We start from the raw sequence: 17,500 nt of genomic DNA, 5'->3' as shown, positions 1-17,500 counted from the left end.
GCCTAAGTGCAAGAGCCCGTCCCTTGCCTGCACCTTTAGTGCAGGTCGCTCTCATAGCAGTGCTATTCCAGAGGTGGTAATTTAAAACAAATATGATTAGACTTAAACAACAGGCAATGGACAGTGTTCACTGGAAAATTTCAACGTCAGCCTGAAAGCTAATGTATATTAATCCAACTTTACTTACCTGGTAATGAGACAGGGTAATCTGGTAATAGTAACTTCATGTCTAACAGCCCAGAAATTAGGCAGCTGCTCATGGAAAAATTATAATTAGCGTCAGTTGATAGTTGTGACACATGACTTCAAAATCTTCCATGCCAATTTCACTTGTCAATCGTCTTTGTCGGAATGAAAATCGATTTCTTCAAAGTTCCCTTATGACATTTGTCACAAAAGTCATATTTGATAACTGTCCATGATTTGTACATTGCACTGTCGTGTAAACCCAGACTCGTGGCACTAAAATAAGCTGAAGTTACACTTATCGCTAACATTTCACCAGCACTAACGGCTTTCACAACCGGTTGCTGCGTTACTATCTCACCAACAAACAGCGATTTAGTCCCATCTATGAAAACAAGAAGACTTAAAAATTTGAGACCATATACTTGCTATCCCGGCATTCTAGTTAGTCTTGGACATAATATAATTTCCGCCAAACTTTTCCAAATTACGTTTCCCGTCGTGGTCCTCTAACCCCCATCCCCTGGTGATGGTCGGAGGACTGTTCTTTTTGGCGGGAAATTGGAATCAGCAGCAGTTGCCTGAATTAGAAAACTCCATTTCCAACGATTCAACAGCTTTGGAATAGGTAATACCATTTCTTTTATGTATAACCAATAACAGCATATCATTCAAAATCGGGATGGCATTCCCACATTTTATCTACCAGTTCAATGTTTGGGAGACACTAAAATTAAAAGCCACTGAGTTTGAAAACCCGAGGAGAGTCCCAGTTTGAATTTCCCTTGTGTTAAAGATGTGAGGACTGAGAATTGTGTTGGGGCGTCAACAGTCACCTACTAAAACGCATATGAAGCGCTTTTACAGGTCAGTGTGTAATATGACAGGGTTACAAGCCGGGGATTATCCTGTGTCAGTTGAATTTATCCTAGATGTTTGTTGTGTATGTTATGTAAAGGAGATTGGTAGTAAATATGTGAAAGGAAGCCACGGCCACATTTTCTGATTTCATCTTAATATTGTTTATAATTTTGATTTAAGTGGGAAAACAATGGGACGGGATATGAATGATCAAACGGCGAAAAAATAGCTTTATTTGGACCATTATCGGTTTTTGTGAATAGAAATTGAATTCATAAATGTTATAGTAGGCCTTCCTGTTAAAGTTAATGGACGAAAAATATCTGATGTTGAAATCTTGCAGTCGATTTAACTGTATTTTATAGTACCATGCTACCAATAAAAGCCCCTAGTTATTATTACACGATGCTTATAGGGAAAGTTATTTTTATTGATCACTAGTTAATTGTATTTTCATCATCAAAGTATCAATGTGAAAGTAAGGTTATTTGGAAGTTGCCAGACTTCCGTATATTTCTTAGAGAAACTTACCTACATACGTGTGCTTACTTTTAGATTAACAACACGAATGTATTACATAGTACTATTTTTGTGGTGATTTAGATAATATTGTCAGTTTGTAACGCATTGGATAGCATACGCATTAGGCTATATGTACGTAGAGTAGCCTATATGTACGACGGTGTGGCAACGCTTATCCACAAACGCAAAGAGCAATTTTGAATCGAATCGAGACGAATCATAGTTCGAGGGAGCAGAAGCTGGGAGCCCATTGCTTTGGTTGCTGTTTTGCATGACTCTCTTATGAACAACAGAACAATCATGTTCGTTTAAAAGTGCATGCTTAACGTCTTAAGCTCCTCCCTGTTTGGGAGTTAAAAGAGATGCCTCGTTTCGATCATGCGTTTGGCTATCACTTTTATTCATCTGCAAATATCCGAATGAATTTGCATGACTAAAAGTACAGTATTACAGATTTTTTTTTTCTTTTTTGAAACATTTTCGTTGTTACCCTCTGCCAGGTTACATTGGGATGAAGGATTATCACTTTAAACCATACAGCTTACCGTGTGACATAATTCATGAATAATTACATATTAATTTGATACATCTCACAAAGAAGTTAAATGAGATGTTATTGTGGGCATATACATACGAGACTCTCAATTTAAGGTGCGTATTCGCATCTTGGTTACTATAGTCAATTTTTTCTTAGCAAGGCAGAATTGCACCGACTCGCAGGGGTGCCATTTTAGCTCGGAAAATTTCCCAATAGCTGATTGGTCGGAAGTATTTTTGTCCGAATGCCATCATTGTTTTCATATGATTACAAAGTAATGAGAATCAAAACTTATTTACTAATCTAAATTTCTCTCTCAGATATAGGTTTTGTCGATAGATAATGTTAACAAATAAATATATTATAAAGTATCGCTATGGTAAATATATATTCATTAACAACACCCGCCGAAGTCAACGACAGGTACTTGTTTTCGGATGCACGCTGCATATTTTTTTTTTTACTTTTCGCATATTTCAACCCAAATTGAGATAAATTACACCAAGAATAAGAAAAACCTGTTATTATAAACTTATTTTGAATACCAGAATCTACTATAAACCTGGAATTGATAAAACTAACCTTTGGTGAAAATAGCGGTTAGGTAAAAGCAAGACTCACATGGAGTGTGTCCTGGGTAAAACTAACATTCTACTGTCAAACACCAAAGAGGGAATGAAAGGGAGATTGTAACTCGGCGGTGAATGGATGAATTAGTTTTTTTTTTATGCAACACTACAGTACCCTCAAACCGAATATATTGGTATTAATAAAATTAAATCTTTACAAAAAAAGAGAGAAAAAACTCCGTTCTATACGGACTTATATCATAGGTCTATGATGTACAATAAGTCTATAGAAAGGGTTTTCTATTTTTTTTTCGTAAAAGTTTAGATTCTAGTGTATTGTGTAAAATATGTAGCTTGTACACGTTAAATAAATCAGTGATGTCACACACGCATGCATATGTGTGTGTTCCAACATCTCGACTGACGTGTCTCTTATCCCTTTTTATACGACTTTCATCATAGGCCTATGATGGTAGTCCGTTTAGAAAGGGGTTATTTGTTTCGTAAAGGTTTAGATTTTATTAATAGCAATATTTTCGTTTCGAGGATACTGTAGTGTTGCATAAATTGCATGAAAATCACAATTAAACGAATTCACAATTTCACCGCCGAGTTACAATCTCCCTTCCCTTCTCTCTTTGGTGTTCAGGACCCACTCAATCTATGCTTTTACCTAACCGCTATTTTCACCAATAGTTTGTTTTATCAATTCCAGGTTTATAGTAGATTCTGGTATTCAAAATAAGTATAATAACAGGTTTTTCTTATTCTTGGTGTAATTTATCTCAATTTGGGTTGAAATATGCGAAAAGTAAAAAAATTATGCAGCGTGCATCCGAAAGAAAACAAGCTCCTGTCGTTGACTTCGGCGGGTGTTATCAAATTTAGATTTACCATCACGATACCTATATCTGAGAGAGAAATTTAGGTTAGTAAATAAGTTTCGATTCTCATTATCTGGTAATCATTTGAAAACAATAATGGTATTCTGACAAAAATACTTCCGACCAATCAGGTATTAGGAAACCTTTCCGAGCTAAAATGGCATCCCTGCGAGTCGGTGCAAATCTACCTCGCAAAAATACATGACTATAGTTATGGCCCTGTCTTGCTATATTGTATACCTCAAAAGGTGCAACGTCAGACTTCTGAATTGTCCACTTTTGCCTGATGAGAAAGCAGTAGTAAAATGATGAGGTGCTACTATAGCGTGAGATCTACCTCCCGTTAGTACTATAGCGTGAGGTCTACCGCTGAATTATTCGCCCCTCAGATATAAAACACATTTCATACATTTGTTTAATTTACACATATCTTAAAAATGACTTAAATAGATAATTGGATTTCTAATTACATTAAAAAAAGGAATAAAGGTAAAAATAAACATGTTATCATATATTTCCATACATTTATTCTAGCGATACACTCTTCGAACATCAAACGTGTTATCATATATTTCCATACATTTATTCTAGCGATACACTCTTCGAACATCAAACAGGTTATCATATATTTCCATACATTTATTCTAGCGATACACTTCGTACATCAAACAGGTTATCATATATTTCCATACATATTTTCCAGCGATATACTTCGTACAGTACATCAAACAGGTTATCATATATTTCCATACATTTACTCTAGCGATACACACTTCGTACATCTTCTAAGAATGACACAAATAGATCATTGGAAGTTTTTTCATCACCTTCCAGCAAAAATGATCAAGATGAGACTGGAACAGCTGACGACCAACACCTCGCATTAATCTCTTCAGAATCATAATTTTAGCGTCCAACCACGATCGCTCAATTGCCTGTGTGTGTGCTCCTGTTGCTGGTGGTTCACTGTAGAATGCTGATATCTCTTTTAGGCCGAGGGAAAAACTGATTTAGGAGATCCATTTGCTTCCTTTTATATGGGCAGGTCACGTTTTTGATGAATTTGGGCAGTTCATGGTTAGGTGCGGGGCTCTGGGAGGCTGGTCACGCGGTAGACCTCACCCTCCACCTGGGTAGGCGACATATGGCGGTAGACCTCACACTATAGTAGCACCAATGATGTCATATTATGCAAACATATATATTGTTGGTTTATGAATTACATTGCTATAGCTAAACCACTTGAGATCAGATTATATTCAATATTATCCAAGTGCGCAGCGATATGTAAATGTGTAATGTATGATAGTTTACGTTTTTAGATAATCAATGCCACACGCATACATCCAACAATAGTAACAACAATAAATGCATCAGTTTATAGTCACTGCAGGACAAACGCCTCAGACATGTACTTATTCATGGCCAGGGTTTGACCAGTTTTCATCACCATGCTGGCTACTGCCGATTGGTGATGGTGGAAGACCTTAGTCTGATCGCTCACAGCCAACCTACCTAGTTTGGGTGGCCCTGACTAGTATAGCATTGCTGATCATGGCAATACACGCAAAACCTTTCGCCACAGCAAAGTTTTTGTGTATTTTTTCCACTTAGAATTTGATGTAATCTTTGTTTATCGCATTACTCGGAACCCATGCTAGTCTCTTTTAGGGTTATGAACCAGCGTCGAATTTCCCCATCTTGGTATTGATCTTTCCTTGCAATCGCTACTGCATTAAATTCTTGTTTTATCGAAGTTTTTTTTTTTTTCATTGTTTAATTCTATTTTCATATGTTGTTTTATTGTTTGGTGTTTTATTCTTACTTCTAAGTTCTCAAGATTCATTGAAATAGAGTTTGTTTCCCCTTTAGATATACTGTATCCTTCAGTGTCGTATAAAACTGTTCAAACTTTTGAAGTTTCTTCTGTATATGTTACTATTATATTGATACATTGGAGGTGGAAAAGATAACGTAGTTGTCATATCTGTAGAAAAGAGGCTTGCGTACTACGTATGTCTTATGACTTACCAAACGAGACCATTATGTCCGTGTTATTTTTCTTAACGGTTCATATTATGTTAGATTTGCTAATTATTGTTTTCATATTGACCAATATTTGAATAATTAGTCGAGTAGTGCCGTTAGTACACCTTCCATTTTGCTCTTTAGGCACTATTGTAGGATCCCTTTGGCCATTTTTAAAAAGCATCCTACAACTATACCTTCATGGCACCTTTCAACTTTTACTTTATCGTACTACTTCGAGGATTTTCTTCAATTTGCAACTTTTTGCTAAAAGGCTTCCCCAACCGCAGTGCTAGACCATATGGCCTAAATTCTCAGTATCAATAAGCCAAAAGCTTCGTGCGTGCATCCTTGTTGTCTAATAATATTCGCGATTCACCCTTTTCAAGATGCTGGTCAGCTGCATCCCAAGATAAGGTCTTGAAGCTATAAGTAAATAAGTGTATCACTATCTAAAATTTTTATCACTCAATTATCAATAATTGGAATAATCGAAATTTTCCGTGTTCCTTCAGTTACATCCCATTTCTTTCTTTCTTTTAATTCTTGATCTTATTTTCATCAGGCTTTTGGTCTGTTCACCCCATAAGCCTAGGCTTCATCATTGTAAAGAAATGTAGATACGATCTGTCCGCTTTCGAAGGAAAACTCAGCTTTGACTGTAACTTAAGTGTTTTTGCGATTCTAGATTCTTGAAATACTAAAAAAAGAAACACCAGGAAATGTATAAAGCAGTATTTATAGAGTCCACTAAAGCTAACTTAATTATGGAATTATCTTCTTTCGGTAGTAATTATTGAAGTAGTAGTAGATAACGTTGTTTGTTACTGCTGAAATATTTGCATTGTGTTTATTTCGGCCTGTTTATACACTGTAATCACAAACTTCATTCAAGGGTTGAGAGGGAAGACGCATAACTGTCCATGCAGAAACCCTTGACTTTTTTAGTCTTCCTGGATGTCACTGCTGTTTGTTTCATTTATAAGGATGGGTACAATGACACAAAAATAGCTAAAGCCTATTATTATTATTATTATTGTTGTTGTTGTTGTTGTTGTTGTTACTTGCTAAGCTACAACCCTAGTTGGAAAAGCAGGGTGCTATAAACCCAGGGACTCCAACAGGGAAAATAGCTCGGTGAGGAAAAACAAAAAGAAAAATGAAATATCTTAAGAGCAATAACAACATTAAAATAAATATTTCATATATAAACTATAAAACTTCAACAAAACAAGAGGGAGAGAAATAAGATAGAATAATGTGCCCGAGTATACCCTCAAGCAAGAGAACTCTAACCCAAGACAGTGGAAGACCTTGGTACAGAGGCTACGACACTACCCAAGATTAGTGAACATTGGTTTGATTTTGGAGTGTCCTTCTCCTAGAAGAGCTGCTTACCATAGCTAAAGAGTCTCTTCTACCCTTACCAAGAGGAAAGTGGCCACTGAACAATGACAGTCCAATAAGAAGAATTGTTTGGTAATCTCAATGTTGTCAGGTGTATGAGGATAAATGAGATTATGTAAAGAGTACGCCAGACTATTATGTGTGTGTGTAGGCAAAGGAAAATGAACCGTAACCAGAGAGAAAGATCCAATGTACTACTGTCGGACCAGTCAAAAGACCCAATAACTGTAGCAGTAGTATCTCGACGGGTGGCTGTTGCACAATAACGTGAAAATAGCATAGGTTTATTCTCACTGAAAATATGATTAGAGCATTGTCTTATTCACTTATAGTAATATAAATAAAACATTTTTACTCGAAATAACACCAGAAAATAATTTGGGCTTGGTTACAGGCAATTACGTATTAAAGGAACGTCGGATTATGCACGCACTTTATTATCGAAATCACATGTCCTATGGTATAGTGTCATAAAATTTATAATGATAAATAGCCTACGAAGATTTCTTTTCTGCTTTATAAGCTTCAACAACTACATCTCAGCTATCAACACTAAAGTCCTTTGCAGTTTCTTGTTACACTAACTGCCTTGTCTTTAATTTTCCATCCTTTCCCAATTGCTTCTTCTCAATTTACTGTCTGAACTATTCTATCTTGATAAATTTCCGTTTTCAGTGCTCTTGTAAGTCCAAATGAGATAGTGATTATAGTGATAATGTCATTCAATGAGAGTTAAGTGCTGCTAGTGTGAGATTAGCTATTTGTATTATTATACTTTTCGTATCCTCAAGCTTCTCTTAAACATACTGCACTTGAGAATGAAAGATGAATTCTTTGTAGTTTGTGATTATAATTATGTGGCTTGTGGTAACATCCTGTTTTTATAGTGAAACCATTTTATGGTCTAGATATGTCTTTATCTTGTCTACCAAGGTTTCAGTTATTTATATTTTCCTGGTCGGGTGAGATTCTTTTTTGGTTAATATATGATACATAGTAACTTAAGTATCAATCGACAAAAAATGTAAATACCATTTAATTTTCCAAGTTTATTTTTTACTTTTTAGAGAAAGATTCTGGGTCAGTGCGTATGCTCTGTTTGCTTTCGCTTTAGGCACCGTTTTGAGTTTATCTGTATGACATAATCATTAGCTAGCTTTTTGAAGCAATTAAGAAGTTCCAAATATTTATGCCAAAGTTCCCGGATGGTTTTTACAAGAGCCATTTTTTCCCTCGGCTTCAGAAATCAGTTCCACCATGACTACCATAACATGAAGACGTCTTCCCTAGAGGAAATTTTGAGTAATGTCATCTATTTCGGTTATTGATTATGTGCAAAATTCACTGTTCGGTATATAGCTATTGTTGCTTACGTGGAATTAAAAAAATCTCCGAAATAATGACCCACTGCTCTCTCTCTCTCTCTCTCTCTCTCTCTCTCTCTCTCTCTCTCTCTCTCTCTCTCTCTCTCTCTCTCTCTCTCTCTCTCTCTCTCTCTCTCTCTACTATATATATATATATATATATATATATATATATATATATATATATATATATATATATATATATATATATATATATATATATATATATACTGTATATATGTGTGTGTGTGTGTGTGGCGGACAGTTCCTTTGATATAAATAAAATGCTTGAATTAAGAATAATTGGTTCCTCGTAATTTATTTATCAAGATAGTTATTTGATAATTACTGACCATTAATCGTAATTATTGATATAGATTTTAGAAAGTTCAAGGTTAATTAAATTCCTCAGCATAATACATTAATTGTAATACCGTTACTTCATAGGGAAATTGTGTTAATGCCTGGCCCTTCTCAAGCTGTATATTGATGGTCATTCTAATGACTGGATATTTATAATTCACGTCATTCCCATTATGATCTGTATTGCATATCTAGTTTTCAAAGACGACACTTCTGTTGGAATATTGTTTTCTGTGTCTGTATGCCATGCTAGTTTACAAAATTTGGTCCTCAATTTTCACTGGAATTAAGTTGACTGATAAAAGATGTGGTAGTATTTCGAGGTTATTATTATTGTTGGCAATTACTATGAACTGATGGGTCTTAATAAACGTTCGTGGATCATAGTCCGTGTTGGGAACATTCTAGAATGTCATGATGAGGAGAAGTATTGTTGATTGAATTCAATACAATATCAAATACTACGTCTTTTATTGATAATTAAGACATCGACATCTGAAACCGTTTTTTTTTTTTTTTCATTCTTTCAGCGTCAAGACTTTGAATTTTATATAGGTAATAAGGCTTCGTTTCTTTTCGTCTGAAAAATTTTCACTAATAACAAAAAGGAAGTGCTTTGTTATTATTTTTCTAAGAGTGATCTGGATCTAGATCTGAGCTTCACATATAAATCTGAATCTGTAGCATGTTTCAGATTTTGACGTGGATCCATTTAATTTAATATTGTTACTATTTTCAAAATATTTTATTTTAATTGCTTTTCACTTCTCTTGTAGTTTATTTATTTCCTTGTTTCCTTTCCCTCTGGGCTCTTTTTTTCTATGTTGGACCCCTCGAGCTTATAGCATCTTGCTTTTCTAACTAGGGTTGTAGCTTAGTTTGTAATGATAATAAAAATAAAAATGATAATAGTAACTCGTGTTCAAATGTTGATCTCGATCTGTATTTAGCCTTGCGTTCATATTTTGATCCGATCTGGACTTGGCTTCAGATTTGATTTAGATTTTGACCAAAGTTCAGGTTATGCTCTGTGTCTGGATCTGGACCTGTCTCTTTGTTGATCTGGATGCAGGCATGGATTCAGATTTTGATCTGGCTTTGAATTAAAGTTTAGATTGTGATCTAGAGATCTAGATTTGGGCCAAGGTTAATGTTTTGATCTGGGCGTAAACCAAATTCAAATCTTGAACTGAACCCATCTCCATATATTGTCTGGAGTCTCTTGTGGGTCTTCTTTTAGCAAAGTTATTGAATTTTTAAGTAATAGATTGTAAAAAGTTATTGCCGATGTTCACTATAGTGACTGGAGGAATGTACTATCAGATGTACTTCATTGCAGTGTTGTCTGCACATTAGTTTTTATACTTTATACACATGTGATTTGGCTTAGAAAAGAAGCTAGTTGCATGTGCAGATGATACTGCTCACTGTGCCTCAATTCCGCTTCCTGAATATAGACCCATGGTTCCTGAATCCCATAAATTTAATAGAGGTCTACCTACAATTAGTGCATGGTGCAAATTACAGGTGATGAAGTTGAACCCTAACTGAACTCAAAGTATGATTCTAAATAGGTCGAGGATAGTGGTTCTTCAACATCCCGATCTTTGCATTGACAATCTTTCTTTAACTATATATAATTCATTCAAAAAATTTGGCGTGATTCTTGATTGTTCTTTTGAGGAACAAATCTAGTTAGTTTCTTCTTCAATTGCACAAAAATTTACATATTGAGAAAGTTAATTTTTTTTTTATTTTACCTTGTTTCGAGTATTGTTTTTCTGTCTGGTCCTCAGCTTCTGACTCTCATCTTAATTTGTTTGTCAAAAATTTGCAGTTTATTAAATTCCGTATCCTTTATATAGATATTAATCTCTGTCACCATATTCAGTTAATTCATTGTGAAAATTACATTAAAATTTTCATAATTCTAACCATCCTTTGCATTCAGATCATCCCATACTGTACCATCTTGCAAGTAGTACTAGGTAACCAGTTAATTCTAACAGTCCTGCCTTCTCCATCAGAAGTCTCAATACTACACAGTACCTAGAAGTTTTATCGTAGCTATTACTAGATTGTAAAATGATCTTTCTACTCTGGCAGTTGAAGCAGGGGAACTTCAGATTTATAAATTCGTTGCAAATGTTTTTATGTTTAACAGGTTGTCATGTGTCCTGTTTTATAGTTTTAATATGGCCGATCTATTTTAATGTTGTTTCTGATCTTGATACATTTTATATTTATATTTATCAATTCTCATACTGTGTACAGTTTATTTGTTATTTCCATTTTCCATTTCTGCACTTGGTTGCTTTCCATGATAGAGCCCATGGGCTTAAAGCGTTCTGCTTTTCCAACTAGGGTTATAACTTGACTACTACTACTACTACTACTACTACTATTATAATAATGATAATAGTAATCTGTACTCGAGCTTATACAGTAGTTAGAATTGGCTCTGAACTAGACCTCCAATATTGATTTGGATGTGAACCCGCCCTTAAGTTGATCTGTATTCGGACCCTTATCCATATGTTAGTCTGTAACTGGATCCGTGTTCAGGTTTTGTTGTGGAATCAGGTTCATGTATTTGATCGTTGAGGGAAGCTATTGAATTTGACATTTCCGCTTTTAATCCCAAGATTTGTTTTCTTATGAGTATGCCAATAACATAAGAAAATAGTTTTTTTTTCATAAAATTTTAATTTTTTATAGTAAACACCGATGATGTTATAAAATGGAATGTTTGTTCCTGTACCAATATCTAGAATTTGGGGGAAAGAAGACTTTTCATATCTTACAAATAGAATATTAAGAATTATGAATATCAAACATGTAATACTCTGCAACGAAAATATTGTTTTTATTTATGTCAGTTCTTTGCAAATATTTCGTTTCCTGGAGAAACTAAGTTTTCAACGCATTTGGTGATTTAGAAGTTTAGCTCAGATCCTGCTGAGCATTTTCAGACTACCGGGACTAGAGGAAATTTAAATTTTAGTCCGAAATTTTTATTCTGAGCATTAATTCCGATGATTCGTCCTTAATATAGATTATCCGGGAAATCATAATGTTCTGAAGGTATACTGTATTTTGAGGTCTTTCACAGCTGCTGAGAATTGAATGTTTGCATTTCAACCCTGTCTATCTCTGTAACGTAGTTTATTACCTTTTGTTAACCTAAATGCTGTGTAGAAATTCCTGCTATTTACCTATGTCAAATGATTCTGGGAACACACCCGTGCTTTTTGTAACATTAAACCAAAGGTAGTGTAACATAGCAGTCCAAATTAACTCGAAAGTATTTTTTTTTTTTACACAAGGTTTGTTTAAGATGGTCAAACGTGACAGTAACTCATTTTTTGTGTAAACACTGAAATATACACTATATATCAAAATGTAAAGGAGGATACTACTTAATAGTGTATTTGAGCCTCTGAATAATTAATTAATCAGAGAGTATTTAGTTATTATATGGTATAAACTGTGGTTTCTTTCGTTGTTAACTTAGATATGTTGAATATATACTGTTTTTATCTCTTATCAATATTAATTTTAATCTTTAATCCTTCAGGATGGGAAGTTTTACGTCCAAGCCGAGGGTGGAGAGCGAGGAAAACCAGGATGACCACGTGGTGGTGCCCAAGGATCTAGATGCCCGGGCATTACTAGAGTGGGTGCGGGAGCCCATCAAGCATCTTCCAGCCATTCTGCCACGTAATTACCGAAAGGCGCCCACTTACGGCGAAATCGACTCCCCTTCGATATCTGCTGGTGGCACTTTCAGGGTCATGCAGTGGAATATCCTGGCACAAGGTCTGTAGTATACATTTCTTAATCTGAATACATGCTTTTATACATGCAATTTTTTTTTTGCGGTTTTAGATGCACAGTTGAACACAGGCATTCCGGGAACCGGTACACCTCGCTCCGAGGAAGTGCACTATGTTGCAACGTTATTGCGTGACGTGTAACCAAACCTCTAGTGTAGGGAGAGATGGTGAGGCGGACTACACACAGGAACTCACCGTGTAGTCAGAGTGTGACAGGGTTCACTTCCACAAAGCGAGGTGTGTCAGGAATTTCTGAGTCGAACTGTACTTTAGTAATTTCATGTATGTGTCTCTGCAGTATGTTGTATAACTGGAGGTAATTCTGAATGTTGTACGAAGTGAAGAATTTGCACAAATATTTTAAATCAATAGACGTATTGGAACACAGCAGTAATCGATTACATTCCAGAGATTTTCCGTTAAAGGAAAACTATTCAAAGCGTCTGATAGTTCGTAGCCATAGTCAGTACTTAAAAGGAATGAATACCTTCTTTTGTTGCTGGTATATTTGAGTGTGTTGCACATGGAAAGTGAAAGTGACATAAAACTCCCATTTGAATAAGAATATTTCTTGTCTGGGATTAAGATTTTGCTAATTGGCATCTCTCAACACCAGAACACTACTAAAAATGGCTTCTGAGATTTATATAAAACTTAATCTAATCTAGCAAGACTTTCGTCGTGGATATTCTTGTGTTATTTTATTATTCTACCTGACGATAAATTAATAACAAATTGGTATCAATTCAGCAATCCTGATTTGAGGGTTTGCAAACTGCTATAGAACCTTGATGCTAACCACCAGACGGCCTCAAGTTGTCCTCTCGGTTTCTTAGTGACCGATTTACTGTATTAGCAAGATTTTATTTACTTCCAGAACCTAGCTGAAGTATTTAAAAGTATGAAGGGGACTGCTTTTTTAATGCTACTTTTTCTTTTCTTTTTAGACATTCCTCATGAGTAATTCAGCTAACCAGGTTTCCAAAATAGAATCAAGCTTGTTAGGTTTTGTTTGAATGAATAGAGTGTATGAATTAGAAAAAATGCTCATAGCATTAGGAAAAGAACTATAAAATCAAACAAGCATTCTCATCGTATACGTTAGCTAAATATGATGTAGGTAATAATTTTTCTTTGCTTTAATTGATTGAAGGTAAATTTATGCTCGGCCATGTGATTTAACACACACACAACTCGTGTATATATATATATATATATATATATATATATATATATATATATATATATATATATATATATATATATATATATATATATACTGTATACATATATATTTACATTTGTGTTTGAAAGCGTCTGATTTTTCAGTTTGCATCAATATAAAGCTATTCGTTCATTACTGTACGTACTATAACTTAAAGTGGTGTATTTGTCTCGTATAAACTTTTAAACAAATAATGTATAATAAGAGAGCTATCTCCTATATTCCAATTTAGTGGAGTAAGTTGCACACTTTCCCCCCATGATAACAGAGCCCATGGTTTGAATACTAATCTATATTGCATGTAAAGATAGTATTCCAGTGTATGGTCTGAATAAGAATCTTTACCGTCTCCTGAAATTCTGTCAAAAGTATAAGTTCAAAATACATAAAAGATATTGAAATCGTACTGAGGTGAGAACTGAAATTATGTATATATCGCCTGAAACCACAAATCATCTTCTTCTTCACCTATTAAATAGCGTGCTTACATCATTAGAGATCCGCACAGATGCTATTTTTAAATCTAAACCCATTTATTGACAACATAGATCTGCATTAAACTAATAAAAATAATGATAATAATAATAGTAAGGGTTTTAACAATAGAATTATATTAATTATTTAACCTATCGGTTAAGATCTTTATATAATTATGTTTAACTATTCATAATTAAGCAAGTAAGTAATATAAGTTATTTTATTCTTCACGAGGTGAAAAAAAAATGATAATTCTATACTTTTAGGACTCGATTTGGACCTATTGCTTTGTCCGTGAGTCAATATTGCCCAGTGGTAATTAATTCGATTAGATGCGTAAACGAATTACAGGAGAGATCCCGATGTATGGAGGGGGCAGTGCTATTAATAATAGGGATAGTAATAATAAAACAACAATACTTATGTATATTTTAAGCGTATAACACCGATTTTGAATGGAAAAATTTTTTCTTTCAGAATTGCTATAATAATTACCATGTATGCAGCTGGTAATATCTTGTTTGGGAAGAGAATTTGCATAGTGGATAAATCCAGTACTTAAAATACTTGCAGTTATCTCTGTACGTTAAATAAGGCTAGTCCTTATATCAGTCCCAAGGATTACTAGAGAGGAAAGTAGAGCGTGTTAATGGTATTCCCTTAGCCTTGTCTCAGTTCAGTAAGGTCAGATTTCAATTACGGCCTCAGGTTTCTTAGTTTCAAGGAGACCACATCATAAGCCCAGACACCAAAGTGCAACTCGGGGAATATAAATAAAATCAAATATGTTATTCGCCATATTGAAAATTCAATATTTCCCAAATTTTATGTGACTGCATTCATATACGGTTTGATAACCGTATTCAGGAAGTAAGATAATTTTTCTTTAATTTACTCCGAGTTCCTGTAGATTTAAGGTGTGTAGAAACTATGCATATGTGCTTTTATGTAAGTTAGATGCTGATTTGTGATAGAAATAGTTATTGAATGGCTGTCAAAGCTCTTCAAGGTATTTCTGTATTTGATAAAAGGTTCCTAAAGAAGGGGATTTTTAATGATCATTGTTCTGTTGCATAAATGTAAAGGGGGTTGAAAGGTCTGTAAGCATGATAGAGATAGAACGTTATCAAGTGTACCATGGAAGCTGCAATGAAGGATTTTTATTGTGAAACTAAGGAAGGACAGAACTATTGACAGGGGAAGAGTGTGGGTATAAAGAAGGAAGGGGATGTGCCTACCAGTGTTTGCTTTGAAAGAGTAATATGGTTAGGCTATACATTACAAAATGGACTCCATTAAAACTTATAGAATTGATAATTTACAAAATGGACTCAATTAAAACTTATTATAGAATTGATAGAGTTACCGTGGAGGTTGTTGGAGATATATAAAGAAAATAAGTGGTTGAGACCAGTTCAGAAGTATTTATGTAGGAAGTAAAGTGTGTGTCAGGGTTTTAGATTAGAGAATAACATGGTAGGTGGGAAGAAAGTTTGAGAAAATTCGTGCTGTCTCCATTGCTGTTTAATATCTTAAGAAATGGGATAATATAAATCGGCGAAAGGAAATTAGGTTTAGATGTATGCAAAGTTATAAGATGATAGAAATTAGTTGCGAAGAAAATTTGGTATATAATGTAGTACTGATTTGGGATGATGGATTAAAGCTTTCAAAGCTAATGAAAATAACGAGGATGTCTGTAAAGGAGAAAAGTGAGAGTAACCGTGAACGAAAGGAAGGGTTTGAATATAATGGGGAACCAGAAGATGGAGGTATAGATCGTGGGAGAATGGAGTGGATGATTTTTATCGCTTGAAAAGCCAAATGAAGCGACTAAGGTTATGGAATTTTTCTGCATAGGGAGGTTAATCCACAATTCAGTAAATTATAGTAGAATGTTTCTTTGTTTCTCTAGATCCACCCTGTTAGGAAAATCAACCTATGTTGAGAAAGGTACTCACATACAGTCTCTCACACACACACACAATATATATATACATATATATATATATATATATATATATATATATATATATATATATATATATATATATATATATATATATATATATGTGTGTGTGTGTGTATGTGTATGTATGGGTGCGTGTATGTGTATGCGCGTGTTTATAGCCTTCAAAAAATTATTTTATTTGTAATTGTAACTGCAAGTGCATAAAACATTAGGCATATGAGAACAAAATTAAAAAAAATCGGTAGTAAATTTTACTCTGGACTCCTGATCGTAAAACGAGCACGTCCATTGAAACAAAAGCCTCAACATAGAGAGTAGATCAATGCAAATTGATTGGGGGTAATTCATTTATCTTTCTTTCTCTGTACTAATTGGCTTGCGACCCTTGAAGCTAGTGGTCAGAGGCATGGGATAGCATTACTGGTGAATCATTTATTTTCTATTTGAAATTCGAGAAACTTCGTTTTATTTTTCTTAAAGTGTTCTTATAAGATCAAACTTTATTATTATTATTAAAAGGAGATTTACCAGCCCTGTGAGTCTAACTCGACCATTACAGATCTGGCCTGATTATATTTGGGAATGATAAAATAACTATATTAATGCTAAATATGAATAAAATGAAGTTATATTAAATAGAAGAAATAAAAACATGAATTATGTATGAAGTAAAAATCTATGATCAATATAAATCTAAATCTTTTCTATTAAACCTGTTTCTCAAAAAGTTAAAATCTTGAAATCAGAAACTCTCAGAATCCGATAAAAGGAAAAGGTCAGTAAAACTTTTCTCACCAAACGTAAGTTTCTCTTAAAAGTTAACTGCAGGCTCTCTCTCTCTCTCTCTCTCTCTCTCTCTCTCTCTCTCTCTCTCTCTCTCTCTCTCTCTCTCTCTCGGGGCAATGAGTTCACCCGGCGACCCTGATAATGACCTTGTCGAACATCAAACGGATTGTGAAGGGCCTCACTTCAATTGTTTTTGTTGCTTTGATTTGGTTTTATGTGTTCACTTTGTGGTTCGGATTAGGTTTATTTGTATTGTTATTATTTGAAGCGCATTCCTTATTTTTATCATTATGAATCGTTTCTTATTCACGTGAATTTTTTTCCTACACACACACAACACACACACACACACACACACACACACACACACACACACACATATATATATATATATATATATATATATATATATATATATATATATATATATATATATGTGTGTGTGTGTGTGTGTCTGTGTGTGTGATGTGTGTATTTTATAT

The 17,500-nt window shown here is 34.4% G+C and overlaps 1 protein-coding gene across 4 annotated transcripts in view; it reads left to right on the top strand.

Moving 5' to 3' along the window:
* LOC137620733 (nocturnin-like) overlaps positions 1 to 17,500 on the top strand; it is a 198,213-nt gene that overhangs the window by 35,101 nt on the left and 145,612 nt on the right. For all 4 annotated transcript variants that reach the window (XM_068351100.1, XM_068351101.1, XM_068351102.1 and 1 more), the window contains one exon: positions 12,300 to 12,541. In XM_068351100.1, the coding sequence (XP_068207201.1) occupies positions 12,300 to 12,541 (242 nt within the window). The remainder of the gene's footprint in view (positions 1 to 12,299; positions 12,542 to 17,500) is intronic.

Source organism: Palaemon carinicauda, chromosome 27, assembly GCF_036898095.1.
Source record: "Palaemon carinicauda isolate YSFRI2023 chromosome 27, ASM3689809v2, whole genome shotgun sequence".
Taxonomy (NCBI): Eukaryota; Metazoa; Arthropoda; class Malacostraca; order Decapoda; family Palaemonidae; genus Palaemon; species Palaemon carinicauda.
This window is presented reverse-complemented; position numbering and strand designations above follow the sequence as displayed.